This window comes from Lytechinus variegatus, chromosome 4 (assembly GCF_018143015.1).
Source record: "Lytechinus variegatus isolate NC3 chromosome 4, Lvar_3.0, whole genome shotgun sequence".
NCBI classification, from domain to species: Eukaryota; Metazoa; Echinodermata; class Echinoidea; order Temnopleuroida; family Toxopneustidae; genus Lytechinus; species Lytechinus variegatus.
Window position 1 is genome coordinate 8,188,447 of NC_054743.1, and position 22,329 is coordinate 8,210,775.

At 36.0% G+C, this 22,329-nt stretch overlaps 1 protein-coding gene across 3 annotated transcripts; it reads left to right on the forward strand.

The window, feature by feature from the left end:
- The first annotated feature begins 1,564 nt into the window (after nucleotides 1-1,564).
- Nucleotides 1,565-21,863, forward strand: LOC121413295 (E3 ubiquitin-protein ligase XIAP-like). 3 transcript variants are annotated; one of them, XM_041606068.1, is made up of 8 exons: nucleotides 1,565-1,701; nucleotides 9,366-10,907; nucleotides 14,654-14,832; nucleotides 15,575-15,646; nucleotides 16,985-17,288; nucleotides 18,871-19,160; nucleotides 19,598-19,715; nucleotides 20,872-21,863. In XM_041606068.1, the coding sequence occupies exons 2-8, from the start codon at nucleotides 9,680-9,682 to the stop codon at nucleotides 21,057-21,059; spliced, it is 2,379 nt and encodes a 792-aa protein (XP_041462002.1). In that variant the 5' UTR covers nucleotides 1,565-1,701; nucleotides 9,366-9,679; the 3' UTR covers nucleotides 21,060-21,863. The 3 variants fall into 3 exon arrangements, with proteins under 3 accessions (XP_041462002.1, XP_041462004.1, XP_041462003.1); XM_041606069.1 differs by lacking the exon at nucleotides 1,565-1,701 and adding an exon at nucleotides 5,258-5,278; XM_041606070.1 differs by lacking the exon at nucleotides 15,575-15,646 and having other exon boundaries at nucleotides 1,566-1,701.
- Nucleotides 21,864-22,329: the final 466 nt, after the last annotated feature.

Consider the following 22,329-nt stretch of genomic DNA (forward strand, 5'->3'; position numbering starts at 1 on the left):
CCCTACACCCGGCCGGCAAGAGCCTCGCGCTCATGATCGCTTTGCGCAAATCCAGTTGGACTCATCAGTTTGCTTGCCCGGGGGGCCACTTCCATTCACGAGTGGATACCATGCGCGACCATGGGGTCGCGAAAAGCACCCTAAACACGTAATTTCCATATTCTGAAAATGCACCCCTTAACAAGTATTGGCATGTGAAACCCTACCCTTAACGAGTATTGGAAACAAAACGATACTCTTGGCAAATCTTCCCTGAAATGAACCCCTAAACAAGTACAGGAATATTTTATTGTTACGGGTCCTTCGGTCGTCGGCTTTATCTTATTTGGTTTAGTACGACCCCACCTTTTACACATCGCGCAAATCGGACTCTAAACACGAAGTGTTGAGGCAAAAAGGACATCCTTTATAAAACATTTTAATTTTGTTTTATCATCCCCGCAAATTCGACCCTAAACACGTAATTTTCCTAGCGAAATAGATACCCTTTTTTCAGTATTTTTGTCTTTTTGACACCCTTATCGTGAAAAAGACATCCTTTTTTACGTGTTTTTTGGTCGCGCATGGTATCTACTCCTCAATGTAAGTGCCCCCCCCCCCCCCCCCGGGTTTGCTTGATGATCCAGGCGGGAGAATCTCCAGATAAAAAGGTGCTTGGGGTTGGAGTCTTGATGCTTAGATTAGTATCCTCACTTACGTCGCTAAAAGATCTTGTGATGTTAATGTTGTCACATTTTGGGCATAAATAAAGAGCTCCATGATGCTCATTACAGAACATGAGTCGTATCATCACATACATTCGAGCAGTTAAAATGAAACCATAAATCACAACTCGAACACTGGATACTATCTTTGTTGGCAGAGTAACCACACATACCACATGGCCATTTGGTTTCCCACATCTTGAATTAGTAGTACGATTCTGCCTACTGGCTACTCACATCACTAGATTTACAATCTTCATTTCCAAATTTAGCCAGGGCTCACTAGAGCCCGGATTCAAATTAATGTCCACTGCAAGCAAGTTCAATATGATGAAAAGAAGTAGTCTGCCCCTAAAAGGAGCAGTGTTGGTACCCTTTCCCCAATAAGGTTTCGCAGAGCAGGAATGAGCAATGGTATAATAATGCTTCAGGAAGATTACACAGGCAAAGCATACAGTTTGAGTTACAGTTATTTGACATAAAATGATCTACGATAACTGGATTGAAAGTAGTTGAATCAAGAAAAGGAATGATCCTACCGTATGTGTGTCAATGTGTGAATCATGGTTATTGACGAAGAGTCAACACCCATACAATTTGTATGAATTTGTATGACTCGACGCCATCGGGGCAATTCCAAAAATGACCACTATTGACATGGTGAAGATAACCATTAGAAATTTGTCACCAAGTTGAAAGTTGTTCCTTGTGATGTCACTAATCACATATAACTGAAAAATCAGACTTAGCCAATTTGTCGAAGTAGATGCTGCATGCCCGACTGTTCGAAGAGGGGATTCCCCAAATCGTAGCTTGCGCGCACACATCGCGTGTATATATCGACCCAACGTACCTACGTCGCCATTTTGAGCTGAAAGTCCTATACAAAGGTGTGTTGTAAACGGGTAGTCATGATCATGTAACGTAGGCCTTTTCAGTGCAACGTCATTTGCTAACCCCGCTTCTGTATCGTTTTAGTCTTTGTCTCGTTGGTCAAGTAAGTACATAATTTGAATATATCTACCGTATAACAAGTTTTGGATAGGCACTCTTGCTCTTGTCGATAATTTATGGACGGAACTTAACTGTCGCTTCGATGGATGGGGGCGTTGTACGTGCGTGCGGGATGTTGTTGAGGTCGCGATGCGGAAGTTCAAAGGGGAATCCCCGTTCCGATATATTTCGATGACGTTAGCAGCTGCGGAGGCCAAGCTCCGGTATGTTGTCATCACATCATGGTTTTTATTAGGTTTAGATGATCTTGCGCAATTCCATGTGATTGATTGAATACCAGACCAGGCATTATCGTGCTTTCTGACTCCGGAGACAAAAAAGATCTAGGGTCCAAAATTTCTTACAACGCCTATACTATAGTCTCGACAAAGCCAGGGTCTGAAGTTCCATCCGCGCTCGAGTTGGCTCACGATCATAGAGTCATCAAAATATGTGCGTCCGCACGATCGAGGCTATACTTTCTTATCCTCTCTCTCTCAAATATCTCATTTTCTTTTTCGCTTTTCGAGTGTTGGCTTGGACTAAAATAAAGAAAAACATATTGGAAAGTTGTTTGTTTGATTCTGCTCTTTTTTTCAGAACGTTGTTTTCACTGACGGGATAATACTGACTAAAAATAAAATTCGTGTTTAGGAATATACCTCACACTTTGTCAAATCATTTCTGACTTTCAACAAACTAAATGAATATCAATAATCCCTGCAGCTCGATACACGCTTTCACAAAATAATTACTTCACCAAAAATGATATTTACATGATATGTATATTACAAGTGTGCAGGAATGCCTAATTCAATAGACATGTAAATTTCACGGCTTGAAGTGCTTGTGCCACATGCATGCTTGTTAATTTCTCATGCACACCTGTTGATTGACAGAAAGCAGAATTTACAGTTGTCTACTAAAAGTTGATAGAATCAAAATCGTCCTAAATTTATTTAGTCAGCAAAAATCACATTGATGATCTTCCCAATTCATAGTTCTGTCTTATTTTGTCAGCCAAGTCAGGCCTCATGACTGACTGACTTAATTGACTGACTGAATAAAATGATCGGCCTATTTATTTAGTCAGTGCCACAAATTTTATTAACCTACTAACAATCTATCTTAAATGTAGGAAAGGGAAAAAAATCGAATTATAAAATAACCCTATCATATGCAATCTTACATTTTATTTAGTCAGCGATAATTAAGCCAAGTTTACATTTTACTCCACTATTCATAGAAATTTCACTGTCATTTAATTAACCCATCGTTTTTTCTTCTTCACTCTTCAACTTTTTATAAGTCACAGTATATCAACTGTCTATATATTTATCGTTCTATTTGGCTCCACTTTTCCAACTAAATACGCACGGTAATTAACCTGTATATATTCCATCAACCCCTCTTTTCCCTTCTCTTCAAAACCACTCTGCCACTTTTAGACAGTGAGCCATCCACTAAATAAATCAATTCAAACTGTCTATATCTTTATCCTCCTTTTTGACTCCACTTTTTTAACGATACGCACGGTAATTAACCTGTATATATTCCATCAACCCCTCTTTTCCCTTCTCTTCAAAACCACTCTGCCACTTTTAGACAGTAGGCTATCCACTAAATAAATCAATTCAAACTGTCTATATCTTTATCCTCCTTTTTGACTCCACTTTTTTAACGATACGCACGGTAATTAACCTGTATATATTCCATCAACCCCTCTTTTCCCTTCTCTTCAAAACCACTCTGCCACTTTTAGACAGTAGGCTATCCACTAAATAAATCAATTCAAACTGTCTATATCTTTATCCTCCTTTTTGACTCCACTTTTTTAACGATACGCACGGTAATTAACCTGTATATATTCCATCAACCCCTCTTTTCCCTTCTCTTCAAAACCACTCTGCCACTTTTAGACAGTAGGCTATCCACTAAATAAATCAATTCAAACTGTCTATTTCTTTATCCTCCTTTTTGACTCCACTTTTTTAATGATACGCACGGTAATTAACCTGTATATATTCCATCAACCCCTCTTTTCCCTTCTCTTCAAAACCACTCTGCCACTTTTAGACAGTAGGCTATCCACTAAATAAATCAATTCAAACTGTCTATATCTTTATCCTCCTTTTTGACTCCACTTTTTTAATGATACGCACGGTAATTAACCTGTATATATTCCATCAACCCCTCTTTTCCCTTCTCTTCAAAACCACTCTGCCACTTTTAGACAGTAGGCTATCCACTAAATAAATCAATTCAAACTGTCTATATCTTTATCCTCCTTTTTGACTCCACTTTTTTAATGATACGCACGGTAATTAACCTGTATATATTCCATCAACCCCTCTTTTCCCTTCTCTTCAAAACCACTCTGCCACTTTTAGACAGTAGGCTATCCACTAAATAAATCAATTCAAACTGTCTATATCTTTATCCTCCTTTTTGACTCCACTTTTTTAATGATACGCACGGTAATTAACCTGTATATATTCCATCAACCCCTCTTTTCCCTTCTCTTCAAAACCACTCTGCCACTTTTAGACAGTAGGCTATCCACTAAATAAATCAATTCAAACTGTCTATATCTTTATCCTCCTTTTTGACTCCACTTTTTTAACGATACGCACGGTAATTAACCTGTATATATTCCATCAACCCCTCTTTTCCCTTCTCTTCAAAACCACTCTGCCACTTTTAGACAGTAGGCTATCCACTAAATAAATCAATTCAAACTCTATATCTTTATCCTCCTTTTTGACTCCACTTTTTTAATGATACGCACGGTAATTAACCTGTATATATTCCATCAACCCCTCTTTTCCCTTCTCTTCAAAACCACTCTGCCACTTTTAGACAGTTGGCTATCCATCCACTACAATTTCAACAAGCTTATTATTTATCTTCCTTTTTGACTCCAGCGCGTGTTATCGCGTGGCCAAAACCCATAGACGGAGCCAAAAAGAACGATAAAACTAAGATTCTAGGTTTTATCCTCCTTTTTGGCTCCGTCAATGGGTTTTGGCAACACAATAACACGCGCTGGAGTCAAAAAGGAAGATAAAGTAATAGTACGCTGAAAATTATTGTGTGTGACTGTGTATGATATCATATCATCTGGGATGATCCATTATGATTTGGGGGTGTGATGATGCGAGAGTTATCATGCAATGTTGTGTCAACGGAGAAATTGTCCCACGTGCGAGAGTCTTGTCCGCGGAGAGCGAGCCGAGTGAGCTTGCATTGAACGAAATAAATCTATTGAAAGTCAACGAGGCGTAGTCGTGCTTAGTGAAATTCAGGTACTGTATACTTTATGGCTCCAGAGTCAGTATTCACGATATGGCCCCAGACCAAAGGCAAGATCCCAAACTTTAACTTATTTTAAGTCAAATTTGCTTGACGGAATATAGACTAGGTCAAGGGGGTTTCAATTGTATCGTGATATCAACTGAAGTCAAAATTCAATGGCAATCGACTAGGCCTAGCACTAAAAAGTGTCATTGAAAGTGTGACCTTAATTTACGCACGATTGTTTTTCGAAGCTTTACTTTAGAAAATACATCAAGCAGACAGAGGTAAGTTAATTATTATCAGATGGAGGTTAAAATTCCATAAATTTGATTGGTATCACATTAGCTACTTATTGGAGACCTCTGCTTGTAAACAGGCGATTTCTTGATCAGTTGATGCTTGTTGAGAAAATCAGATTTTATCGGAACGAACGAAAAAGTTAACAAAATTTGCCAATGTTTTGCTAATATTTTCACAATTTGAGACCATACCTTCAAGAAAATTACCATACTGAGTAATTTGGGGTCGCTTTTTCTGTTGGGGATATCACTTTTTCAAGAATAGACAGATAATCGACCGTACTCAAAAATAAAGTGACGTGCAAATTAAGGTCCACACCACCATAATCCACCGGTACCGTACTATTAAGTGTCTGTAGTGATTAGAGTTCTAGTCTTAAAAAAGTGCTTGAGTGACCATATCAACTGAAACTACAATCTACATTGTAAACTTAAGCATTCTAACATGACCTTGCAGTCCAGAGTCAGAGAATGAATTGAATTGGTTACAGATGTAACATTGTATGTATTTACACTACGGCCATGCGTTTTATGTTGGGCCCCGCAAAGAGGTGGTATCGTTACATTTACGCGACAAGCACAGAAATGATTAATGGTATAAAACTTGAAATACATGTGCTACATGGGTATATTTGGTATCACATCAAAGGGAATCTTTATACCAATTACTTGAAAGAAAAAGAAATACTTCAGATTACTTCATTTTTACCAGTTATTACATTGTAGCAATTATGTAACATCAATTGGCCAATTTCGCATGGTGGTAGAAGAGGGGAGCATAAATCTTTATTTCATTAAGAAATTAAATGTGCAATATCATAGTACCTAAACATGTAATAGTTTTGGGGCTCAATGGCTTATTCTTCAATCATATGTGGGTCAAATTTAAACTTATAAGATTAAAGGAAACCTAATGAAGTCAATTAGTTTATAAATTGATGTAAACCATGAAATTAACATGATTGAAATTGTGGCTGTCTGATGTAGAAAACGAGGAGAGATAAAATATAGATGTGGGCTACACCTTCCAAAAAATTTAGAAGCTGCAAAAATTTCAAAAAGGAAAAGCACAAACTATTAAATTAAAGACTGGTACGGTAATGTAACAGATAGCCAGTATACCTTTTATTCAATTTTAATTGCTGAAAACTTGTTTGTAGCAATAAAGCCCTCATTTGATGCTAAATTTACTTTTTTCTTAAAGGGGAATGAAACCTTAGGAACAAATTGGCTTGTGTAGAAACAGAAAAATCAAAGAATAAGAATAAAGAAAGTTTGAGAAAAATCGGACAAATAGTGAAAAAGTTATGAGCATTTGAATATTGCAATCACTGATGCTATGGTGATCTTCACTTTGGCAATGCGACAAGGATGTGTGATGTCACTCATGAACAACTTTCCCTTTGGTGGAATATAAAATACCCTCAAAATGTCTCTTTTTGCTTTTTCTTACTGATACAAACTCTTTATCCATGATGTATTCTTAAAAAATATGCATTACAATGTACATGCCTTCATGTAGACAGAACACATGATTTATGGATAGATGTGATAAAAGTGGCAATTCTAGTGAAATATATACTAGAGTATAGGGAGAGTTGTTCACAAGTGACATCAAACGTCTTTGTCGCATTGCCAATTTGCTATCTCCATAGCATTAGTGATCGCAATATTCAAATGCTCATATCTTTCTCATTATTTGTCCGATTTTTCTCAAACTTTCGTTGATCTGTTTCTTTGATTTTTCTGTTTTCACACAAGCTATCTTGTTCCAATGGTTTCATTCTCCTTTAATGTTACATCACACTGCATGTACATGTACATGTATGAATTAGAAGATGACACATATTTGACTGGCACAAAAGTGTTTAGAGGATAGGCCTTTTTTCCAAATAATAAAAAAAAACTACTTGAGAATGAAACTGGTACAAAGATTACACTATTAAAACACGCAAATTTACCCATAGAATGTGTTTTGTGCATTGACGTTAAACCCAATACCAAGAGACCATGTCCTGCAGAATGTCGAGCAAGAAGATATATTTAAAATATAACACTATGCATAAAGTATTTTTGCTAGGTGTATGGATTTATGTATACATGATCGCATTTCATAAGTTGGGTATGCAAAAAGGGTGGCGTATTAACAATTTCCCCCACGGTGCCATGGATAAATTGTTGCTACATCACATCATCCTGACCAAATTTATTGAGTAATATCTCATTTTGAAGCTAGAACTATAGGCTAAATATATTACTATGAATTAGATCAATGCAATATCAGGAACAAAAACTATAGCACATTAAGTTTGAAGTAACAGGGGTGGCTGAGCCGGTGGATGCGGTAAATGATGAAATGTTAATTAAACCTAATTAACAACTAACTATAATATGTAATATGACTGTTATCCTCATATTTCTGGGTGTTTTAAAGCAGGGAACAACTAAATGTCATAAAAATTTGACAATTTTGAAAATATGCAGCAATGGAATACATGTGTATACATGTCAGCTCTGATCTGCAACCTTATCAATTAGTAAACCGGAGAGATTTGGTTAATTATCTAATTTGTAATCTTAATTTTTAGTACAAATGTTGTGTATCATTGCAACAAACACTTCTACCCAAGATATTGTCATTTTGCCAAGTATATAAATACAGTAACAGGTATTTGGGGGGCAAAATGTGAAATTAAATACTGTTAATTAATTAGTATAATTAATAGGCATACAATAATAGATAATTATTCAATTTTTGGTACAGATTTAATTATTGATGTTTCAAGATTATAACTGCAAAATACTAGGGTGATCCAATGTTGCATTAATTTTTGACACCATTTTATGTACAGCAGGTCCAATTTGAGGAAAACACATTTCAAAATTCACATTTACATTGACGTCTATGTAAAAATTAGCTGTTAATAGTTATTTTAAGGAAAAATAAAGGTAATTGAGACTTAAAACTTTCTCATTATTAAGAGAATGGTAATAGCTATAACATATCAAAAAATAAAAATTTTGACCATTTTTACCCTGTTCGCGAAATTGGACCACCTTATGACATGCGACCACATGTTGTTAGTTGTTTTTGTAATAAGTTTAAATATTAAGCTAAAGCAGTTTGAGAAGCAAAGTTTTCATTGTGCATTCACATTTTTCCTATATTTATGTTAAACCTGACTCTCAGTTGTTAATCTTTGGTCCACCAGACTTTGAGCCAAGAGATGACCAATCCCACGATATGAGTCAAATGAAATCATTTTTTTTCATAATAACCATAGCAAATATATTATAATATACCGGTTAGTGTTTGTAAGTGTATTTATGCATCATAAGGCAAGACTGCATATAATATTTTTTGGGTAAATCAAGCATTGTTCCATGTTAACACGAAAAATTGGGATTTGAAATTTGTCTTGGAAGATGATCACGCAAAATTATTTTGGTAAGAGTTTTCCCTAACAAGTTTTGGAAAGGTCTCACTCTAAAGAGTTGAAATATGCATGTTATTTTCCTATATGGTGTAAAGTTTATCTAATTTTCAGATTTATTGGGAAGTACATGTATATTTTTTCACAGTTTTCCAAATATTTTGCCTTTTTTATGACATTACCCTATGCCTTTCCTGATTGCATTTTTGAATTTCTCAGACAATTTCCTTTCAGAATACTTTTACTCAATTTTAATGTTGACCAAAAACTTCTGATGACGTTACCTTTCTATTCTGTACATGTAGAGCTATATGAAACAGGATTAGGTTCCAGGAAGAAGATATTTCCTTCTAAGCTGTATAAAATGAATACCACAAGAAAACATCAGTGGGAGTTGTGCAAATTACAAGGTTAATAAAGTTTCACTGTGCTTTCATTCACTTTTACTCAAGAATGTTTTTAGATTCTGTTTCAATATTGTTCAGAGAGTAATATGAGCGACTTTTAAAAGACGAGACCTTGAGATTTCCCTCTCATAAAGGTGAATGCAGTATATAAAGTTTGAGATAACAGTTTTTATCACAGAGTTGTATTCAGTTTCATGACTTGCTTTTCTCTGTGTTTTTGTTTCCACCCAGGAATCACAGCCAAAGGACATTTCAAGTTGTAGATGATCAGATAGAGTATTGCCACAACATTTAAGCAACCAAAGGTAACAAGCATAATAATCGCAAATTTAGTCTGTGAAAAAAACAGCCAGTTTATCATCATACTGTAGAACACAAATTTATTCAAGTTCTTTATTAGGAAACACAGAATATTCATAGTCAATTGTCTGAAGACTCTAGAAATTTCAGGACCACATCTCAACATCCATCAGTATCTTATCTTGGGTGTTTCTTAAATTAAGAAGTGGATCATGTAGATATGAACATACAGATAGCATTGGAACATGTCAACTGATGTGTGTCTACAGTTCAATGGCCAGAGACAGTCATTGACGTCTATCCTCTGTGAAATTAAACCTGATTTATACACCATGAAAGAGGGTTTGGAAATCATGGAACTTCATAAAAAGTTTTATGATGAAGCCGACTGTCACGGACCTGCGTCTATGCATTCTAGTGAACCCAGGACTCTTCCGGACGGAAGGATTTGCATGGAGAAATTGGGAAGTAGAGGCTCTAGTAGTGGAATGAACAAAGAAACCAATAGGCTGGCAACGTTTCAGAACTGGCCAGAAAACTCTCCTGTGAATTATCAACATCTTGCAAGGGCAGGGTTTTACTTTACTGGTTTGAGGGATGTAGTGAAATGCTTCTTTTGTGGAGGTGAAGTAGAAGGATGGGAATATGGGGACACAGCTATGGGGGAACATAAAAAACACTTTCCAACTTGTGAATTTGTAAATGGGAGGACTACTAGCAATATATCGTTATTGGAGTTGAATGAGAGACCGGAGTTTGAAAGGAAACTGAGCAGTAAGATTGAACAGTCACAAAGAGATATTGAAAGACGAGCAAAGGAAAAAGAAGCAATGCTAGAAAGAAGTGACCCTAGTGAAATGAAAAAAGATTTAGTAAGGCCTAATTCTGCAAGCAGTAGTTTTTCAGCAATGAGTGAACAAATGGAAGAGGAGGAAGAATCACCAGCTACATTGTTTGGAAAATACAACCAGGAACATGTTCGTTTGCAGTCATTTAAAAATTGGCCTAGGACGAGTCCCATAGAGCCAAGAGATTTAGCCAAGGCTGGATTTTACTATGTTGGGCAGGATGATTCTGTTCAATGTTTTGCTTGTTTTGGTCAAATAAGTAGATGGAAACCATGTGATGTACCTGCAGTAGAACACAAAACACATTTCCCAAACTGCCCTTTTGTGCAAGGTTTGGATGTAGGGAATTTACCTATTTCAACTCCACCAGTGATGCATGTGGGTATGGCGCCGCCAATCCGTAGTTACTCGACGCCTGGACCCAGTCCAGATCAGTTAAGAGCTGGTCAATTTCTGCAGCAGCAAAGGAACCTTAGGGCGTCTAAGGAACCATTGAATAATTGCAAACATCCTAATTTTGTGCAGGAAGCTGCAAGGTTAGGAACCTTTAGGAATTGGCCAGGAAAGCTTGGCTATCATCATGTGACTCCACGTGTTCTTGCCAAGGCTGGGTTCTATTACACAGGTAAGAATCACTCTGAATCTCTGGGCCAATTTTACTAATGTTTGCACTTGATCTTAGATATTAACCATGGAAAGACGAGAGCCCAACAAACCCATCTAGGATTTATGTCCCTGTCCTTGGACACCATTATACATGTAGATATTTACCTATAGATTTGTTTATAAAATAATGATGATGGCTTTCCATAAGTTTAGAATTCTAGATCGATTGTATCAGTCATGTTCATTTTTCAGACAAGCCCTGGGTAGGGTTTTCTTATTAAAGGTCAAGTCCACCTCAGAAAAATGTAGATTTGATTAAATTAGATGAAAATCAAACTAGCATAACACTTAAAAAAATTCATCAAAATCGGATGTAAAATAAGAAAGTTATAACATTTTGAATTTTCATTTATTTTTCACAAAACAGTGATATGCACAACTCAGTGACATTCAAATGAGACAGTCGATGTCCCTCACTCACTATTTCTTATGTTTTTTATTGTTTGAATTATACAATATTTCATTTTTTACAGATTTGACAATAAGGACCAACTTGACTGAACCATAATATAAAGAATGCTAATTCCACACGCTCAAGGAGGAATTAATCTTTGATTCACTTGACAATGGGGAGAAAATTATTTAATATTTCACATATAATACAAAAGAAATAGTGAGTGGATGAAGTCATTAGTCTCCTCATTTGCATCCCGACCAGGATGTGCATATAACTATTTTGTGAAATTATTAAAGCGAAATTTTAAAATGTCATAACTTTCTTATTTACATCTGATTTTGATGAAATTTTCAGTGTTATGTTTGTTGGATTTTTCTCTTTCTATTCAAATCAACTTTTTGTTGGGGTGATTTCCCATCTGACAAGTTGTCAGATCTGATAATATTCCTTTATTTTGATTGGCTTAGAAGCACTGTTACTAAGGTAACTGTCTGATATTAAAACAAGACTTGTTGGATAAAAAATGTTGGTTAATCCTTTCATGAAACTTTCCCCTGGTCCCTTTTTTATAAAGAATAGTCATGAAAGAACAAATTTTATAACAAGGGGATAACATTTCATCACTATTTGTAAGTTAAGAGTGATTTTAAAGAATGACTGGGGAACCTTTCTTAGTGCTATTAACCATTGAAAATGAATATAATATACAACATGTAGCACAAGAATTGAACACTGGTCAGTTCTTAAAGGTCAAGTCCACCTCAGAAAAATGTTGATTTGAATCAATAGAGAAAAATCAGACAAGCACAATGCTGAAAATTTCATCAAAATCGGATGTAAAATAAGAAAGTTATGACATTTCAAAGTTTCGCTTATTTTCATGAACGAGCCAGTTACATCCAAATGAGAGAGTCGATGATGTCACTCACTATTTCTTTTGTTTTTTATTGTTTGAATTATACAATGTTTCAATTTTTACGAATTTGACAATTAGGACCTCCTTGCCTGAAGCACAAAATGTTAAAATAATGGAATTCCACGTGTTAAGGGAGGAATGAAACTTCATTTCACATGACAATGACGAGAAAATAACAATATTTCATATTTCATATAATAAAATACAAAAGAAATAGTGAGTGAGTGATGTCATCAACTCTCTCATTTGGATGTAACTGGCTCGTTCATATACATGTAACTATTTTGTTGAAAATAAGCGAAACTTTAAAATGCCATAACTTTCTTATTTTACATCCGATTTTGATGAAATTTTCAGTGTTATGCTTGTTGAATTTTTCTCTTTTTATTCAAATCAAGTTTTTGTTGGGGTGGACTTGTCCTTTAAAGTACATGTAGCTCTGTAACTAATAAAAGGCCTTGTAAAATGCCCACGCTGGTGTGTTCATTCAGTTTGGTATCAATTGGGCAAAATGAATTTTTGGATGATATTTATTTCTCAATCTGATTTTAATTTGAACAATATGGATTTTTATTTTGATTCAAAGGTCAAAAAGGATAATAACGTATTATATCAGACCACATACAGGCTACATGTACATCCGATAGAGTTTCAATTTGAATGTTTTCATACAAATGCAGTATGTGAAACTTTTTACTTACTATAGAAATTCCCTTTTTGAAAGTGCAACAAGGAGGATCCTGTCTTGTGTGGGTAGTCCAAGCAATTCTATTATTATGCTTCTGTGTTGAATATGAAACTGAAAATTTTTGTTTTCCACACATGCACTGTCTGGTTTTCTGACGTACTACAGGGTTCCCACGGTCATGGAAAATCCTGGAAAAACTTGTGGTCCTGGAAAGTCAGGGAATTTGGAAAATTTGTGAAAATTCATGGAAAAGTCATGGAATTGCATTTACCTCATGGCTATGGCAGCTTTCCATTTTGTCGTGTCTCGCAAAGTTCCCTCATACATGTATACTCTGCTCTTATAATTGGTGTTTATAATTTCCATTTTTCCCAGTTTTGTGACATCACAAATTTTGTAACCAGTTTTGCGTTCTTAGAGGATGTAAATTTCAAGTTTTGTACAATTTTACTCAACATTCATGGCAATTACATGTAGTTGACATATTAAGTCACAACTAATCAAACACTACCAGCATGGCTATCAGAACACAATACATTCGAAAGTTTCTGAATCTCTTTGTTACACAAGATGTTTCAAAATTTTGCTATTTTACCGTGAAATAATGTGTCCTCTCTGGAAAAGTTACTTGAAAATGAAGTTTAATGAAATACCAAAATAGGCATCAAATGCCAAATTTTAAAGATATCCTCATTATTTTTTTAGCATACAGAAATACACTTGTTAATTTAGCTGGTGTCCTCATTCTCCTCAAGTTGTATCACAAATGGCCTCATTTTTTGTAATGTAGAGTAAAATGCAACACTATGTTGAGAATTTTAGGATGAGTATGTCTTTGTTAGCCTTTTTTTATGTCACCTTATTGTAAAACTTAAATGTCACTCTCTTGTAATAATTGGCTCATGTGTGACATATGTAAAGCGTTTCATTTTCATATAATTCAGGGTTCCCCCAGAAATTTGAAAACAGAATTCCATGACTTTTATGTGGAAGTTTTGTAGTAAAGGTGAATTCAGGATCCTAATTTCAATATCCCTGGAAAAATTTGACATTTACATCTATTGTATAGTTCAACTTTTTGACAAGATCTGCATGCTATGCTCTGAAAATGTGGACATACATGAAGTTCATGGAAATCTGTCAGTTTAAGAAATTACATGTACATGAGTTTGTGTTCAAGACAATTTTGAATCTTGATGTTGGTGAAACGAAAACGGTACTGTACCCTGGTCAGAAACAGACCATATACCAGTGATAATACATGTAGATGTACATGTCATGAGTACAAGGTAGTGGGTGGAATGGATGGCTGTGAGGGGAGGTTATGGAGGCCATCATACATGTTATGTATCTGATTTTGGAAACTGCCAGAAAGCAAGTCATGGAAAGCAGCAATTTAGTCATGGAAAAGTCATGGAATTCTGTTTTCAAATTTCTGAGGGAACCCTGTACTATCATCTATTTTCCCAAGATTTCAAGTACAACCTCCATGTAATTCCTGGTCAATTTGAAAAATTGCATTAATAATTTAATTGGGGGGAAAAAACGTTTAGAAGGTTTGAAGGGTGAAAGTACTTGGGTACATGTACTAATGTCACTTGGTACATGTATTTAAAGGTGTACAGGTTTTTGCAAGGCCTGTAAATGGAATTTGAGGGGTGTGTTTCCAAAATTCTTCATTTTATTGGATTTTATTTGATTTAGGATTAGTTGATGAGTGTAAATGCTTCTACTGTGATGGAGGGCTCAAGAACTGGGAACCCACAGATGAACCATGGACGGAACATGCCAAATGGTTTCCAAGATGTGAATGGCTTATTCAACAACGAGGGCAGGCTTTTATTACTCACGTGCAGCAGGTCAACCCTCCACCTATCAGCTCAGTGAGTGGTCAATTTAATATTTGATGGAGCTTTTTTTCTCAATGCTCAATGCATAATATTTTTGGTTTGTTTTTAATGGGCCAATTTTAAAACCTTGTGGGAACACTTGTACATGTACTACACTTTGCTATACATAGGCCTACTGTTCATTTGATCATATGCCTCCTTATTATGACAAATCATTCTTAGTGATTGTATAAAAAATGTTTTGTCATAATCAGGGGGAATATGATGAGGATGCAGTTTTCATTTTTGGTAGTGAGAATTGCCAGATTTTAATAAAAAGGGTCAAAATAAACTGGTATTTTTTTTTCATTCTCCGATAATTTTCACTTCATTGCCATGAATACAGCTGTACATGTACATGTTTTTTCACTGTTTGAACCAGCTTTTTCCTTGTAGTTTTACATGTACATGAGAAATGGCAACCGATGACAAAACCAATTTTAAAGAAAGTTTGGTTTAGTTTCTTCACTCACAAACAAATTTATCTCAATGTGCAAAAACATCAGGCTCAGGAGCATTTAGTTTACAATGTATGGTTACAGTAGAAACTAGCTACTGTACGTTGTACGTTAATGAGATACTTTCAATTCATGTAATACTGAACTAGCATGTTACAGGTAGTATTTCCCTCTTTAGGTTCCTTCATTACTGTATTTCAGAAAATTGTAAACAAATGTAGATAGCGTTCAAGTTCCTCTTTCTACATGTAACTTGGGACTTTTTGGAATTCTTGTAGGGCTATAAAACTACAACCCAAGTCAAGAATGAGCCGGATTATGCTGAGACAGATCATCATTATTATGTTCAGGTACGTCTTTGGGTGCCTGTTGTGAAATAAATCCATTGATCATAATCACCCCTTGTGATATAGAAACAAGAAATTGAAACAGAATGATAGAAATTATTTAAAAGAGGGAAATATATTACATTTACATGTACCTGTAACATGTCACATTGTGTGTAATAATTGATGCCTTTCAAAGTTATCTTTACAGTATGACATTAGGAATTGCTCTTCTTATGTTTGTACTGTATAGTATGCATGTGTTAACTTGGACCCTGTCTTACGAGGAGTTGCGATTGATCCATTCAATCACAAGTATGGATGGCTAGCAACATCTACCCAAAATGTCAATTTTGTATTAAGTTAGGTACCGGTACGATGTATATTCATACATTCATCATTCACTTGAAGATTCTGCGTTATTTTTTTTTATTCTAAAAATTTCCTAAAAAAATGATATGGATGGATTTCTATACAGTTCAGATTGATCAGATTAATTTCAAGTATTTGGATATCCATCAACATCATAATTTTTCTTCAGGAAATTTGCACGAAGTCCTTTGTAAACAAAGAGAAACACACTGAATTTTCATGAAAACTATGAATGTGTGGATGTACATTGTATCTAACAAATATTGTGAAAAATACATGCCCTTTTTAATGTTGATGTTGCTGGCTTTCCATAGTCCGGGCTGATTGAATCAATTGTAACTCTTTGTAAGCCAGGGCCCAGGTGGAAACTGATATTCATCTCAAACTACACTTATTTCCAGTTGTCTCACGATGGATCAAACGTAGTGGAAAAGCGACGTCTGAAAGACCGCCCGATCCCCGACAGACGCAATGGGGTTGTTTATAAGATCCCATGCTCGACTTGCGACAAAGTCTACATCGGTGAGACTGGTAGACCTGTGGGTGAGCGCATTAAGGAACATCGCCGTGATGTTTGGCTTAGACGCACCGATAGCTCTGCTGTTGCAGAACATGCTTGGGACTCCGATCATCCACCTAACTGGGATGAGGTCAGCTGCATCGCTAATGATAAGCATTGGTATAGCGGCGCATTAAGGAAGCAATTCAGATTCGTTTACACCCGAGCAATATCAACAGGGACAACGGCATTGAGATCCCTGATGAGTGGTTGCCTACTATTAGACGGCATACTGCATCCACCGTTCACAGCGCGCAGCGGCGGGTGCCGGACTTCAGCGTGGACCCTGATTGGTCAGTGGCTTCGGCCAATCACAGCGCGGCTCACACCCGAGTGGAGCCGGACATTAGCTCCCGACGCTATATAACCCGTGCGCAGCAGCGTCTTTGCTCATTGCCTGACGAAGTATTTTTCTTGCTTGTATCTTACAGCCTCTATCGTTCCATGATCCTCCTATTGGAAGAGAAGAGCCATACTCTCAAGTCCAACCACCACACAGCTTTCAAACTTCATACCAAGAAAGACAACCTCTACCCTCTCCACCCTTGACCAGGTCAAACAAAGAGATGACCATTGAGGAAGAGAAAGAAGCAGCTTTGAGGGAATATGAATCCAGGCACAGAGAACCAGAAGCTGCAGCTGAATTCAATTTCAGACCGAAGACAAAGAAGCTTGAGGAAGCAGAACCATCTGATTTGAAATCAAAGCTTGCAGATGAGATGAGTAATACTGCTTGTAAGTTATCCCTCCTTGCGTAAAATAATTACACACTCGGGGCATTCTTAAACAATAGTTTATGCTTGACTTTACACTCAGTTGCTAAAACAAAATAAATAGTCCAAGTGTGCCCATTTTTTCGCTCTGAGCATAAAGCAAAGTTGCCTGCCCATAAATAATTATGGCCTTTATATAGCATATGAGACAGAACAGCTTTTCCTTATGTACAGATAGGCCTATACATGTAATTCTGGCTAGTCCACAGGTGAACGAATGGAGTGTCATTTTTTACAAGTATTAACTGTAGCAGAGAAAGAGGAACACTCCTGATAGCATGATCATTGTAAAAAAAAGTGAATGGATTCATAATACCAAATTGGATCTATAACAAGATTTAGGGCTCTGATTGTGTTCTATTCTTCATGTGTAATTTAGCATACAATGCACATGTAGAAAATGGAATTTGAATCGTTTAGTCAATTTGTAAGCTCTTTGTGTTCATAGCTTCCTTTATATTATTGGGGAATGTTGATATTAATCAAATCCATTGCATTTCAACAAAAATCCTTATTTCTATTCACAGATTATCTTTGTGGTATGATTTCCTGCTGACTTAATATTTTCATGAGATTAAATAGGATTTTGTATCTGGCATTGCTTAGAAAAAGTAAACAGTATCATAATTTTGAGATTAGTGATAAAGCTTTATGCAATGCCACAGTACACCATCTTGTTAACCTATTCCATGTTGCTTTTTTTCTGAATTTAACATCTAATTAATGCATTTCCATTTGTTTGCCTTTGCTGTAAATGTAAAACTTGCACCCACTCTTTCGCTTTCAAGTTCTGGTCTCAGTAACTCAAAGGTTTGTGATGAATTGCAAATATGAAAGAACCACACTCATTGGCTCCCAGTCTATATTTCAAACAGAGTGCACATGCAATGATGATCTTGATTGGTCATTGGTATTTCGCAATTGATTGTAAACCTTCGAGTTACGGAGCCCAGGGGGTTTATTTTAAGGAGAGAAATCATAGTATCATGACTGATACTGTATTTAAATGTAATGTTTTGAACATGGGTTACTATCGACTAAATAATTATGCTCAATTGTATGATTGATTGTACATGTAGGTTATATCTTACAGGGCTCTGGTATGATATGTAATATTAATGATGCTAATAGACAGGATTTGTAATGCGCCAGGTGGTGTTGCATAAAGCTTTTCATAAAGAGCGACTTTAAGAACGAGTCACTGGTGAACTTTTCTTATGGCTATATATTAACCAATTAACATTTAATGGTGAATATCATGTGCCGCAAGAAACAATCACCAGTTGTTCTTAAAGTCACTCTTAACTTTCAAACCGCTTTATGAAACGGTTCCCACATCCACTCTGCAGAGTGCCCCAGGCACAGTAAAAGAATTAAAAAAGGGAGAGAAAAGTACAAATACAATGATAAATTACGGAACTGACAATTAAGCGTAGGAAACATGATATGTGTTCTAAAATTCACAATTACAAAATGATTTCACATTCATATTGATTGTACATAATATATTTGATAAAAGAGAATCTTTTGATTTGCCCCTTCAGCGTCCATTGATAATTTTATGGAGAGCCCTACAGCTCAGATGGCTGTTGAGATGGGTTACCACAATGATCTGATCCGCTATGTCGTAACCAAACACTTCAAGAAGACTGGAAAGCAATTCTCATCAGCTGATGATCTTCTTGAATCAATCTGGGAAGCACAAGGTCAAGGGATTGATCCTACTCTATCTGTAGGCAAGGCTGTAGGAGGTCAGGATGTAGATTACCTTAGGAAACCACCCAAGGAGCTAGAGAGTGCCGCAGCAAGGCCATCAAGCATTGTCGAAATTCAGGTAATCTTTGCTTTCAAATAGGCCAGAGTCATAACGAGTCCCAGTAGGGTTTGGGATGAATTAAAATATCAAAGAACAATTTCTATTGTTTCCTCATCAGTGAAAATCTAATTGCAGTAATGATTTTGATCGTCCAATGGCATATAGTAATTGTTATATTACAGATTTCTGATATATTGTAATGTGCATATGAATTTTTTTGTAAAGGAAAGGTTTTTAAAATCAACGATATGTCACACAATGTGCATGATGATAATTGTATATACCGATACAATGATCTTGATAATATTTATTCAATAGTTGATTTAATGATCACAAAAGATTTTTCCTTCGCGCACTATGCAGGTTTCTAAAGTTTTTCATTTTCAGAATCCTGACCTATTGTGTCAAAACAACAATAGCAGATATTTTAATGTCATTCTCATTTTCATTTTTAGGCATTGAAACTTGCTGGATTGAGCATCCATGATGATGATGAGCCACCTCCAAGAAGAAACCCATCTCCTAAAACTGTTGCACCGGCTACTCATATTGGGAGCCTGAAACCACAAACTTGTAAGTATTTATCTGGTACTTCCCGTTCACATCCCTCCCTTTCTCAGGGAAGAAACCAATCCCCTAAAACTGTTGCACCGGTTACTCCTATTGGGAGCCTGAAACCACAAACTTGTAAGTATTTATCTGGTACTTCCCGTTCACATCCCTCCCTTTCTCAGGGAAGAAACCAATCTCCTAAAACTGTTGCACCGGTTACTCCTATGGGAGCCTGAAACCACAAACTTGTAAGTATTTATCTGGTACTTCCCGTTTGCATCCCTCCCTTTCTCAGGGAAGAAACCAATCTCCTAAAACTGTTGCACTGGTTACTCCTATTGGGAGCCTGAAACCACAAACTTGTATTTATCTGGTACTTTCCCTTCTTGTATTTCACATCCCTCTCTTTCTCAGGGAAGAAACCAATCCCTACTGTAGCCTGAAACCACAAACATGTACGTATTTATATTAGGCCCATCTCAAAAAGAGTTGCGAATAACCTATTAAATCAATTACATCTATGGAAAGCTAGCAATGTCCATTCACATTATTTACTGAATTATGATGTTTAATCATCAATGCATCACTATTTTAAATATGCAATTCGATCCCTTTCCTGTACTAAGGAGGATTATGATGGTGACACCTTTCCATCTATACCGAGATTTAGAACGTTGATCAAGATCAATTGGGATTATTGTAGACTTACTATGAAATCTTTGCCTGTATTATTGGCTAGTTGGAGCCTGGTTGAGCGATGCTGGAATCAGAGAATTTTGTATTCTTTTCACATTGTTAATTACAGAAAGATTTTATTTAGAGATTGTGCTTTGTAGTGTTTATAATATAAAGCAAGATGTGTTTAACCCTAAAACCACCGGGGGAGGGGTCGAATCCTCAACATTTCAACATTTGATTGATTCAACCCCAGTCATATAACACAAAAAATGCCTGGTTTGGTAAGGGTTAAAGTCATTTTTTATTAAGCTCAAGTCCTCAGCAGGATTCTTGATTGGTTGAAAATCCAGTTGTGATTGATTTTTGAAGTTGGTTTGGTTGGAACTCATTATTAATTTTCTCTGAATCTCATCAGTGTTATCACAGTTATATCAAATTTAGTTGTGTTAATAGATAACTCACTTTTTTTTGATCCCTTTTTGCATTTCTTTATCTGTAGCTGTATCCAGTTCTGAGTCGAGTGTTCTTGATAAGCAGCTTTGCAAGATCTGTTTGGATAATGAACTCAGTACTGTATTCCTGCCATGTAAACATCTTGCTACATGTAGTGAGTGTGCAGCAAGGGTTACTGAGTGCCCTATGTGTAGACAACCAATCATTGATTCATTAACAGTTTACATGCCATGAACGTAACGCATCATCACAAAATGTACACTACTATTTCAAAGAGAATTGTGTGTATAGACTTTCATTTTATTTATTGATTTGGTCATTTTTTTTTTTTTTACAAATCTTGCAAGTAATGAACAATTTACATGTATCATATCAGTTATAACACATAATGTTTATATAACAAAAAGATTGAAGGAAAAATAATTCACTGTACACTTCTTTGTTTTTCCTATTATTATCTTTTTTTTATTGTATTGTACCCGCCAACAAAGTTTGAAGGGGGTATGTATAGGAATCAGCGTATGGTCGGTCAGTCCGTTGCAAATCTTGTGCATCGAACTACTTTAACTCGGTTTCTAACTGATAATCATGAAATTGATGATTGGTATTGATGTAAAGATGTGCAAGACATATTTTGTGTGTGTCAGAAATCATGCAGCCATGGTAACTGCATATTATATGACAAAAATTAGTTTAAAAATTTCAGCTTCAATTACTTCATTATATACTTCATTATAGGCCCCAAATTAGGTAAAAATCTATTGGTTCGAACCACTTGATTAGTTTTCAACCAAGTCTCATGAAATTTGGCTCACACCATGGCATCTAGGTAAAGATGTGCAGGACGGAAATCGTTTTGGTAACAATACTTCATCAGTAATTCTCATATTTTGCTCACACATACGTCTGTAGGTAAAGTTGGGCAAGACATATTTTTCCTTGTGTTGGAAACTGTTGCCATGGTAACGGCGTAGGGTGGGGTAATAATGACATTCAGTGATAGCTCTAGTTATCTACATGTATTTACAGTGTACAACAGCATACTATTATTTTTTTTTTTTTTTTATTATTTATTCGGCAAATAAAGTTCGAAAATACATTTCAGTGTAAACAATACAAAATAAGAAATACCAACCATTGGAACGCCAGGGACAGAAAAAGTTAACTTAATTACTGTGGCATAAAGCCCCCTGTCCCAATTTCAATGGTTGATTTACAATATATTTATATTAAGAACTTAACAATAATAAAATACACATAATTGTAAAGGGGTGTATAGCATGCGATTAATGAAATATATCAATGAATTTAGTTACTTGTAACTAAAAATGAGTGGAAATGACGGGAAAGGGAAATTAAGCTGAATGAAGGTGACCAAGATAAAGGAAAGGAGAGAGTGGGAGAGAGAGAGAGGGGGGGGGTGATAATGAAAGGAAAAGGTGACACAGGCAAAGGAATTGTGAACGTACCCAAAATGATAATACTTAAAATAAGACTAACTTCT

Bases quoted from the DNA above. Each gene is read 5' to 3' on its own strand.
- LOC121413295 (XM_041606068.1), top strand. From the start codon at position 9,680: ATGTCAACTGATGTGTGTCTACAGTTCAATGGCCAGAGACAGTCATTG. The intron at 15,647-16,984 runs GTACGTCTTTGG...TGTATCTTACAG, and splicing joins ATCATCATTATTATGTTCAG to CCTCTATCGTTCCATGATCC. The intron at 19,716-20,871 runs GTAAGTATTTAT...CTTTATCTGTAG, and splicing joins GAGCCTGAAACCACAAACTT to CTGTATCCAGTTCTGAGTCG.